Here is an 11,446-nt window from a genome sequence, read left to right on the forward strand (position 1 = left end):
CATCTAGCTCCTCAGATCTGTGAGATTTCCTCCTATCTCGTCTCTTGTGCTGCTTCCTTCGATTTACTTTACTTAATTCTATACCAAAAAAAAACATTCATTTATCCCTTTTCCGTTCACAGCCACAAATTGTCTCGGACGGAACACACATACTTCATTACATTTATCGAACGCGGACCACATCCTCGAGCCTCTGGACTACACGCAAGACACCACAAAGGGATCTATTCAGATACGTACTTTACTTTACTTTCGAAAAAAAAACAATGTAAACAAAGGACTTTCCCTGCAGATTCAGTCTCGCCGGAAGGGCAGCGCGTGATCTGGATTCTACGATCCTGTCACGGGTCCAACTTCCGAGAATCCTTTGATCCTATCAGGTCCTTTTTTCGGATTGGGCGCCATTTGTAAGGGTCTGCCTGTTTCTTCTCTTGTTTGGATTTTTCCACTTCGCCGGCTAGCACGCGTTAACACCTACAGGGATGGGAACACCCGGAAAAACCCAAAAGACAGCCTTACAAAAAAAATATAGATATGGTGAATAAATAATAATACACTAATTCAACAAAAAAAAAATAAATTCGAAACAAGCAAAAGTAAAAACGACTACGTTACACCATTCATTAAACCAGCAAAACAAACACACAGCGGACACGAGAACCTCCGACATGGGACACCACGAAGGTTTCCCATCCATGGTCCAACTCCTGGATCCGTGGGATCATCACACTCGATCTGCACTCTCACATTCTGGATTACGCGTTTCACTTCCCCCCCTTTATTTCTTTTCTTACTCACATTTCATTTTAAGTTAATTTTGTTTTTATTTCATCCTTTATATTTTTAGTGGATAATACTCTTAAATATTAAACATGAATTAACCTAACACCTAACCAAGGCACCTTGGGACGAATACAGTTAATAGATTAATTACAAAAAAAATAAATAACAAATAATTTTAATAAATAAGTTTATAATCTACGCTAGGATACGGACAGGGTTTCAGGTACTTTTTAAATTTCTAATTTTCCAAAAAAACCTGTGGGCCACCCGGGAAGGGTGACCAATTTCCTTTCTTGTAGAAATTTTCGCCTTCGGGTGGCTCCAATTTGTTGACGAGCTCCAAGTCCTCTTTTTTCGAAAGATACTGAGGTTCAAATGAATCGTTATAATTTATCTCGATTTCATTTTTTCTTTGTACTTACTTTAGAGCTCCGTAGAAAATTATTTGGAATTTTTAGTTATTACTTTTTTTCCCACGTGTCCTCCTCCTGTTGCCGTTCTCTTTCCTTTTTTTTGGCCTCCTTGATCCCGGCTTTCCTCTCAATCACAGCGGTTGGATCCCGCCCGGTTCGTCCTGACTTCTTCTTTCTCAGGACCATTCAGTTTGTTCCGATGTGCCATCCCTAGCCCCGTTGTGCCATCCCTAGCCCCGCTGTGTCATCGCTTGCAGCGACTATCGACACCTAACAAGTAAAATAAAATTTGTCTAAGGTGTCGTTAAGATCAGTGCATGCCAGAACATCTGACCAGTCATATGTATCGATAAGGCTATTAAATAATTTGGTTAATAGTAAAGTAGAATTATGCAATGTACCATTAAGTCCTTGTGATATGCACCACAAGCCGTTGCAACGCGTTGGTAATTAATATTGAGTTTTATAGTTTCTTGCCTTCTGCTTCCCCCATTCCATATTATCATCTAAATAATACTAACTTGTCACTTATTACAATAGTTCAGGGATCGGCACCCCAATACATTGATATGATTTTACCGCATTAGTGTTAGTAACGAATAGCAGAAAGTAGGCTGTGTGCATGACGTTTCACACATGTATACTGTGTGTGTGTGGCAGAGCTCGGGCAGAGAAATTTCCTATGCCCCCGAGATAGGGCCGTGCCGACCTCTGCTATAGTTTCACTATTACACTTATCACTATAGTTTCTTGCCTTCTGCTTCCCCCATTCCATATTATCATCTAAATGATACTAACTTGTCACTTATTAATGCCTCTTTTTCAGCTTTTGATTGGGTTTCCTTTTTTTCGGATGGCTCAATCGATGATTGTTATACTTAGTTCTTGGTTGCCCTTTTTAATATTATTGATACTTATGCCCCTGTGAGGGTACGAAGATCCTATAGGCTTCCCTGGTATAAAAAAGGTTTAAAAAACTTAAAGAATAGAAGGGATAAGCAATACAAACAATTTATAATGACAGGTGAGACTCGAGCAGGAGAGCTGTACTGGCAATTTAAGCGGGAATTTGATTTCCTTAATAAGTTCCTCTAGAATCAGTATATATCCGATGTCGAAGCTAGCCTTCTATCCAATCCTAAAGCTTTTTGGCGGTATGTTAACAGCAAAAAGTCAAAATCGGACATACCTTCATCCATATGTTATGGTAATTTAGCAGCCGACTCGGATCAGGGCGTTTCTGATCTTTTTGCAAAATACTTTGCCTCTAACTTGGAGCCGAAGGTTCCTTGGAGTGATAATGAAACTCTTCTTAGCATTGAGCCTTTTCTTAATGTGAGTAACATGGACGTTTTGGACGGTGACCTAGTTGAAGCCACTGGACATTTGACCGAGTGGCTCACACCTAACGTGGACGGTATCTCCCCATACTTTCTTAAGAGGAGTATCGCTTCTCTTTCTACTCCCCTTCAACTACTGTTCTCCTTTTCGCTCTCATCTGGTAGATTCCCCCACCGGTGGAAGATGACTTCTATAACGCCTGTTCACAAAGGTGGCAGTAGGTGTGATGTTACCAACTATCGACCTATAGCCAAAATTTGCAACGTCGCTAAGATACTGGAGCGGATAGTAACTAAAAAATTGACTTTTCTGGCTCGCAATTTCATATCCCCCAACCAGCATGGTTTTTTGCCTGGGAGGTCTACTACCACTAATTTAGCTGTCTTCTCTAAGCACTGCTTTGAAGCTTTTGGAAACCGATTTCAGGTTGACGCCATTTACACGGACTTCTCCAAAGCCTTCGACAAAGTGTGTCATGCTGCCCTTCTGGCCAAATTATATAAATTTGGTATTCATTCCTTCCTATTAAGTTGGTTCGAGTCTTATCTGGCTGACCGACCTTGCCACGTTATTGTTGGAGACGCTATCTCGAGTCCATTTGAGATCTAGAAGAGGGTCAACCACCGGAAGGCGTAGTGATGTAGCCTGAAGAGATCATCACACCACCTCTTCGCACACACTGGGTACTGGATGCACCTCGGTCTTTTCGAAATACTTGGTACAAGTTACGCTCGAAGAACTCAAAGTAGCTAAAGTTGTTATTGAGCCACGTTTTCAAAGGGATGAAAACACCAAAACCACCGGCAGAAGAATTCAGTAATACCATCCGGAACTTGGTCCTCATTTCCAATATATTTTGGAATATAACTTTTAAGCTTTTCTTGGAGTCCGAGGACAAATTATTACTGTCTAAACTGGGAAATGGACGGCTAGGCGGTAATGATGAAAATACACTCTTGGTACTCGAGCATGTGGAGGCATATCCAATACGCCTAGCTTGCAAGATAGCCGTCGAGGACACATAAATTCTTCCATTATAGTAGATTGGATTTCAAAAGCCAAAGCTTGAAGAGAGCGATTGGAGTGGGCAAAGTAAAATGCAGAAACAGAGATAAGAACCTCTATTGAACAATAAAAAAAGTAGAAGAAGCAGAACCAAACTATTCTTGGATCTAAATTAGTGGACGGCTCCCCAATACTTTGATATGATTTAAACGCATTAGTATTAGTAACGGATAGAAGAAAGTAGGCTGTGAGCATGACGTTTCACACATTTATACTGTGTGTGGCAGAGCTCGGGCAGAGAAATTTCCTAAGCCCTCGGGATAGGGCCGTGCCGACCACTGATTTAAAGTAAAAAAATTATTCATTCGCCTTCAAATATATCACATCACTCCCGATGCAATACTGTTGAAATTGAGTGAAGTTTCTTAAATTACGAAGATGTTGCCAGATGAAGTAGGAAAAACAAAAACCCCGTTCTGGTTATTACGATTCAGCCAAACTTGGTGAACTAAAATAAAACAATTTAAAAACATCTTCATTTTTATCTCAATAGATTTGACATAGCTTTTTTACCTGCATATTTTGAATAAGTTTTACATATTTATGCATAAAATGTTTAATTAATTTAAAAGTAGACAAGTTGGTTTATTTAAGGAAATATTTTTTTAACAAATTCTTAAATTTTTAATACATTAAATATATTATAGTCCTCCTTAGTTGTCACTTAATTAATATATTTTAGGAAAAACTATGCTTTACGACATATTCGATGAGCTAGAACTACAAACAATATTATCGATATTATAGTAGTGCACAACTCGTGATGATGGCTGATTTGAAAGAGTTTCAGATATTTTGCTTACAATCAACTTTGATAGTTTAAGGACAGCAAGGTGTGACATGAATTGTAGAATCATTGCGCCAAATCCTTTATAGAGCCCACAAAAACCTTCTGAAAATATGGTCGATTGGTAACAATCGATGGCTCCTTGATAGTTTGTTAGTATTGGAACAACTGCATAACCATTGTCTAAATTGTCAATAATAGTTCGTGTACCTTGTAGTTGAAGACGATGTAACACGGTTTCAAAAGGATAGAAAATGACCTCGGTGGTTATTGTTGTTATAAGATTGGTATATATCTCAGCATTTTGATTTTCTAGCTCATCATCGCAAATTTTTTCAGCACGTTTTTTTCTTAAAGCTGTTAACCGCCGTCTTATAATCCTAGAAGACAGCCCACGAATTACTAAACTGAATAAATACTTTATAATTCCCAATGAAACACATGGCCCTATTAACGCCCAAGCAGGCAGCATTCTGCCCTTCTGTGGTGAACTCCAATACAGAAATCGAAGACTTCCTTCTCGAAATATATCAAAAAGTCCTGGTTTTTCACTTGCTATATCACTTTGGACCGTCTCCACTAAAGATGCAGAATGGAATGGTACAACCACTCCAATGCTGAAACTGAAAAAAATTTTATCAGTAACACATATGAATAAATTGTATTTGACTAAAAAGGTGATATAAACTATTCCAGCAACTTCCGATTTTTATCTGACATATGGGCACTTCCAGAAACAGGCTAACCAGGAAAGAAAAATTGAATGTAAAACAAACACATGTTTTTTTTATTGCATATTCTTTAAGTATATTCTCTTGGGAATACTCTCACAAAAATTCATAACGATTAGAACCGAAGCTGTAGCTATTTATAGCGCACTATCTGCATATAAAACTTGAACAAACTTAAAACTTTAAACGCGATTATCTCAGAATCTTTTTTTTGGGAAATTACCTTTGCGTTGGACACGATTACTAAAAAACTACTAATCCGATCAACACCAAGTTTTGACCACTTATTTATTATGATATTAGCTAGTCCGTGAACGAGGGATTTTTAATTTTTTTTAAAACTCCTTTTTTAAAGCACTAAAAACGAAAATCTTATACCTTGAAAAAGTACATTTTTTGTTAAATACGTCGCCATTTTTTTTAATCAAGTTTTTAAGGGGACTTCCCCCATTCTCGATTTTAAATTTTGACGATTTTCAATGGGCTGGCAAATGAACATAAATTATTTTTTAGGGTTGTAACTGTGCTTACATATATTAAGACACAAAAAGGAAGAAAATCATTTCACAGAATTTTTTTTTGTTCTGTTTTTGTTGTTGTTTTTTGTGATCAAAGAAAAGCACTTCTTTTCGGCGGCGCATGTGATTTCCGCTCACTGGAACATCTGAATCCAAAAATTCCAACGGGATTAGAAAGAGTACATGTTTGGCTCTCGTATGAACTAGGATTATTAACTTCGCTCAAAAATTAACAAAATTTTTTTTTGAAAATTTTCATTTTTTTCAGCCACAAATCGAGTTGAAAAGTAAAGAAGATCTTCACCGATTTGATTTATCCTAGTTCATACTATATGTATATAGTTTTATATATGTATAGAATAACGTATTACAATTTGGAACCGATTGGATTAATAGTTTTTGAGTAAACTCATGCGCCAGTCGTAAAAACACTGTTTCGAGAAAAACGCGTTTAAAGTTTTGAGACGGCTCTCGCCGTCCCCTGACGCTTCCACCATAAATCGGCTATATCTTCAAGAGTTTTTGAAATTTTGACTTGAAATTTTCAGGGAACATTCTTGAATAGTTACAAGTTCGAATTAAATTAAAAAAAAAAAATCGATTTTTTAAAACCGAGAATGGGGAGGGTCCCCTTAAGAATCCCTCGTTCACGGACTAGACAATACAATATACTAACTAAACTTTTTTGAATTTTGGATTTCGGATGAACCGTTTTCGAGAAAACATGTCCACCGCAAGACACCATCGAAAAAAGACGATTCGGGAATTCGGCTATAACATTTTTGTTATGTAATATTTTTTTATGAAAAAATTTAATTAAGTACCCAGAAACATGTACTAAACAAGGTCGGTAAAACATTTTTCATAAATATTTTCTATGGTGTCAAAAAAAATCGATAAAAATCCATATTTTTGCGCGGTACATCTGTATATAACCCCTTAAATAGCAGCTATAGGATATAGTTGGCCGATCCAGGCCCTTCCGACTTATATACTGCGTGCAAAGGAAAGTGGGGTGTGTGCCAATTTCCAAATCGATAACTTTAAAACTGAGAGACAAGTTTGCGTAGAAACAGACAGACGGACAGAAGGACATACTGACGGACATGCTCATATCAACTCAGGCGGTGATCCTGATCAAGATTCTATATACTATATAGGGTCGGAGATGTCTCCTTCACTGCGTTGCACACTTTTTGACAAAATTATAACACCCTCTGCAAGGGTATATATATAAGATCATGAATTTTAGATAGGGCTCACACTAAAACTATCATCTAAAATTACAATTTCATGACTTTGGTGAACATTGCTAGGTGACTCAGCGTCAGGAGACCAGACGATAGAGCTTAAGTTGAAATCGCCAGCTACCATCAAAGAAGTAGGTTCCAACGTTCCAGCACAGACACTCCATATGCGCATGATAGATACTTAATGCGCTGTTTAGAGGGATGTTCGACCCAATGATGACGAACGGGCCATGGATGTCCTATATTGAAACGGTAAGCTGATCTAGAAGAGGGTCAACCACCGGAAGGCGTAGTGATGTAGCCTGAAGAGATCGACTGATAGCGATCATAACCACCTCCTCGCACACACTGGGTACTGGATGCACCTCGGTCTTTTCGAAATACTTGGTACAAGTTACGCTCGAAGAACTCAAAGTAGCTAAAGTTGTTATTGAGCCACGTTTTCAAAGGGATGAAAACACCAAAACCACAGGCAGAAGAATTCAGTAATACCATCCGGAACTTGGTCCTCATTTCCAATATATTTTGGAATATAACTTTTAAGCTTTTCTTGGAGTCCGAGGACAAATTATTACTGTCTAAACTGGGAAATGGACGGCTAGGCGGTAATGATGAAAATACACTCTTGGTACTCGAGCATGTGGAGGCATATCCAATACGCCTAGCTTGCAAGATAGCCGTCGAGGACACATAAATTCTTCCATTATAGTAGATTGGATTTCAAAAGCCAAAGCTTGAAGAGAGCGATTGGAGTGGGCAAAGTAAAATGCAGAAACAGAGATAAGAACCTATATTGAACAATAAAAAAAGTAGAAGAAGCAGAACCAAACTATTCTTGGATTTAAATTAGTGGACGGCCCCCCAATACTTTGATATGATTTAAACGCATTAGTATTAGTAACGGATAGAAGAAAGTAGGCTGTGAGCATGACGTTTCACACATTTATACTGTGTGTGGCAGAGCTCGGGCAGAGAAATTTCCTAAGCCCTCGGGATAGGGCCGTGCCGACCACTGATTTAAAGTAAAAAAATTATTCATTCGCCTTCAAATATATCACATCACTCCCGATGCGATACGGTTGAAATTGAGTGAAGTTTCTTAAATTACGAAGATGTTGCCAGATGAAGTTGGATAAACAAAAACGCCGTTCTGGTTATTACGATTCAGCCAAACTTGGTGAACTAAAATAAAACAATTTAAAAACATCTTCATTTTTATCTCAATAGATTTGACATAGCTTTTTTACCTGCATATTTTGAATAAGTTTTACATATTTATGCATAAAATGTTTAATTAATTTAAAAGTAGACAAGTTGGTTTATTTAAGGAAATATTTATACCCTTGCAGAGGGTATTATAATTTTGTCCAAAAGTGTGCAACGCAGTGAAGGAGACATCTCCGACCCTATAAAGTATATAAATTCTTGATCAGGATCACCTCCTGAGTTGATATGAGCATGTCCGTCTGTCCGTCTGTCTGTCTGTTTCTACGCGAACTAGTCTCTCAGTTTTAAAGCTATCGACTTGAAACTTTGCACACACCCTTCTCTCCTTTGCACGCAGTATATATGTCGGAACGGCTGGGATCGGCCGACTGTATTCTATAGCTGCCATATACCTGATTGATCGGAAATGGTACAACTTTGGTGTTTTTGAAAGATAGAAAGCTGGAACTTGATTTAGATTTTTGGTCAGTTGATCCGACCTACCAAATTTCATAACGATCGGCCGACTATATCTTATAGATGCCATATAACTGAACGATCGGAAATGGTTTTTGGTAGAAATTCCAACTTTGGTATTTTTGAAGATAGAAGCTTGGGACTCTTTTTTAGATTTTTCATTGTAAATATTTGGTTTTATTTGGATGTAATCATAAGGATCGGCCAACTAGATCCGGTGTTTGCGATATATATCCGGTTTCAACTGCAAGCAACTGCTTTCTTTTCTTGTTTCCATTAACATGACTTGCAAAAAAAAAAATGTCTCTGTCAAATGTATTGGTGTATGTGTAATGGATTTGCACTGCATTAAATTGGTATTGGAGTTTGCTTTTCCGTATGCTGAGCTTGGGCACCCATGCTCTAGATGGTGGCAGGATGCACTAGGGGATGTACAGTTAGCTCTTAACTGTGCAGTTAATCGTAGCACTAAGTGTGGTCCTTTAGAAGTTTTGGGTTGATAAAGTTGGACGACCACTAGGGTTGATACCTATTAATGATACCGAAGATGAAATTGACAAGATTAAATCAAGGGAGTTGGCTGCTAAGAACATGGAGGAGGCCGCTTGATATGGGAAGACAGAATTTGATAAAAAATATGGATAAAGTAATAAGGGGGACTTTGTGCAGCTTAAAAAGATCCTAAGTTCAGGGTCGTCTGGTGGAATTTTTGGTGGTCGAGGTATTGGACGGAGACCGATACATTTTAAAGCGTACACAGAAAAATAGGCATTACAAGTACGCACACGAAAGTTTGCGAAAGTTACCGGATGTGCAAATTCTAGAAGAGCTTGATGTAAATTACAAAGAACAAAGTCAGTTGGAAAAGTCTGTTGAAAAAGAGAGTGCTTGTGAAGCCATGTGATTGGCGATGGACGAGAGTGTCTTAGAAATGTGTTTGATGAACTCGTGAAGCCAAGTGTTGTGCGATGGACGAGTGATGTGTTTGATGAATTCGTGAAACCATGTGTAGAGTGATGTGATTGATGAATTCGTGAAGCCAATTGTGAAGCTATGGGCGGTGGATGAGTAATATGACTAATAAATTTGTGAAGCCATGTGTTTGGCGAAGAATTTAAAAGTTGGCTTGTAAAAGTTTGTGTGTGGTCTCTCTTTTTTATCGTCACTTCTATTCGTTCCGAGCTTTAGCGTGGTGTTTTGTTGAGGACTGTTAAATGAGAAATAATCATGAGCAACAAATGCAACGAAGACTCGCTGCACCATCCAGGACTCAATATGGAAGAGCAACAAGCTAACGATCAAGCGACTAATGAGAACTTGCGTGGATAAGGCTAGAACAACAAAACCGGAACTTTCTGGAACTGATGAAGAAGCTACAGATGCCGGCGAGTGAGTTGCAACAGACCAGCGAGATTTGCCTGCCAAAGTATAATCCGGATGTTGCTGGTGTGGATGCCACGCAGTGGTGCGCTACGGTCGACATCATTTTACGAGAAAAACCATTAAGTAAGTGACAGCGCAATGGCGGCGCAATGGTTATCTCAAATATGATACCCGGGAATGGCAACAGTTCCAGCAATTGTTTGGGTAGCGATACAAGACTTCAAAGACGCCAGCCGCCGTCATTTTAAATTTTCCTAATAGCTGTCCATTCAACGGTCAAAGCCTGCCTGTTTTCGCAAGTCGCAGTGTGACGTCACTGTGCACAATACTGCGTAATTTGAATTCTGAGCATATTTCCATCGCGCTGGTTTCCGGGCATCGAATGATACACACAACGCATGTTTACAATCAAAGTGAACTGCAAGAGGAGCTGCAATTATTCTCAGCGCTAAGGGAGCGCACTAATGCAACGAAATGGGAACCAGAGACGAAGCGAGTTCTTACTGCATTCTTAGTAAAGAAGAAAAACGGTTCAGTAAGACTTTGCGTTGATTACAGAAAATTAAATAAAAAATACCGTAGCTGATAAGTTTATATTACGTTAATATCAGATCAAATAGCTAAACTTAGGGGAGCTCAATATTTCACATCTCTTGACATGGCACGAGATTTCAATGCATCCATAACCCTCGTACAGGCACATGGGTCTGGCCAGGCATATTTCGACTTTTAACGTTAATTTAACTTACTCCCAATTTAGATATCGAAAATTGCTTCCAGGTAATCTCAAAAAATTCGATTGGCTTCCGATATGTGCATTTTATAATTGAAAAAAGTCCTTAAAACAGGACAAAAAAAAGATTTAAAATCCGCACCTTTCTACACGCACTTGGTGCCTGGCCAGAACCCTATGTATTTTGTACGGAAATATACGGATTTTACAAAGTATATTTGTTTTCATGCATTTCGTCATTATTAACGATCTTATTGCTTGTTCTTTTATTTCTCATTTTTGTTTTGTTTCTATTTGTGAGTCAGTTATCGATAAAACGCTGAACAGAAAACACCTACTGTCAGAGCTGAACAACTTTTTTCGCTGCAATTTTTCGTTTGCTTCTTTCATTTTTGTCAATCATGAGTGATGGAGTTGAATTCGTTTATACTACGCGATCGCATAACAAAAACCAAATTACGATTTTACAATTTTCACGCACGTTTATCAGCGGCGTCAAAAAACTCGCTTTTACTGCTGTAAATGTACGAATCCGGTGTGTCAACAACATTCGAAAATCGAATATATATGTTTTGCCAGAAGACATAAAGAAATTTGATGTTATGTTTAACCACAAAACTCGTTACTATTCCATTTCTCTTGTATTAAAAACTTTGTTTTGGCTCATAATAAATGATAAAAATGAACGAAAGAAAAAGTTGTTTTCTCTCACATTCCGGATATTTTTGCAACTTTATTTTTCCTCACATAGGTACTCTT

General features: G+C 38.2%; 1 protein-coding gene across 1 annotated transcript; it reads right to left on the reverse strand.

Annotated features, from left to right (window-relative positions):
- Positions 1-4,064: 4,064 nt before the first annotated feature.
- Positions 4,065-5,098, reverse strand: LOC122321413 (solute carrier family 25 member 46-B-like; the record flags this gene model as incomplete). The annotated part of the gene is made up of 1 exon (XM_070276451.1): positions 4,065-5,098. A coding segment is annotated over one exon (801 nt), but the record flags the coding sequence as incomplete, so codon positions are not given.
- Positions 5,099-11,446: the final 6,348 nt, after the last annotated feature.

Source organism: Drosophila bipectinata, chromosome XR, assembly GCF_030179905.1.
Source record: "Drosophila bipectinata strain 14024-0381.07 chromosome XR, DbipHiC1v2, whole genome shotgun sequence".
NCBI lineage: Eukaryota > Metazoa > Arthropoda > Insecta > Diptera > Drosophilidae > Drosophila > Drosophila bipectinata.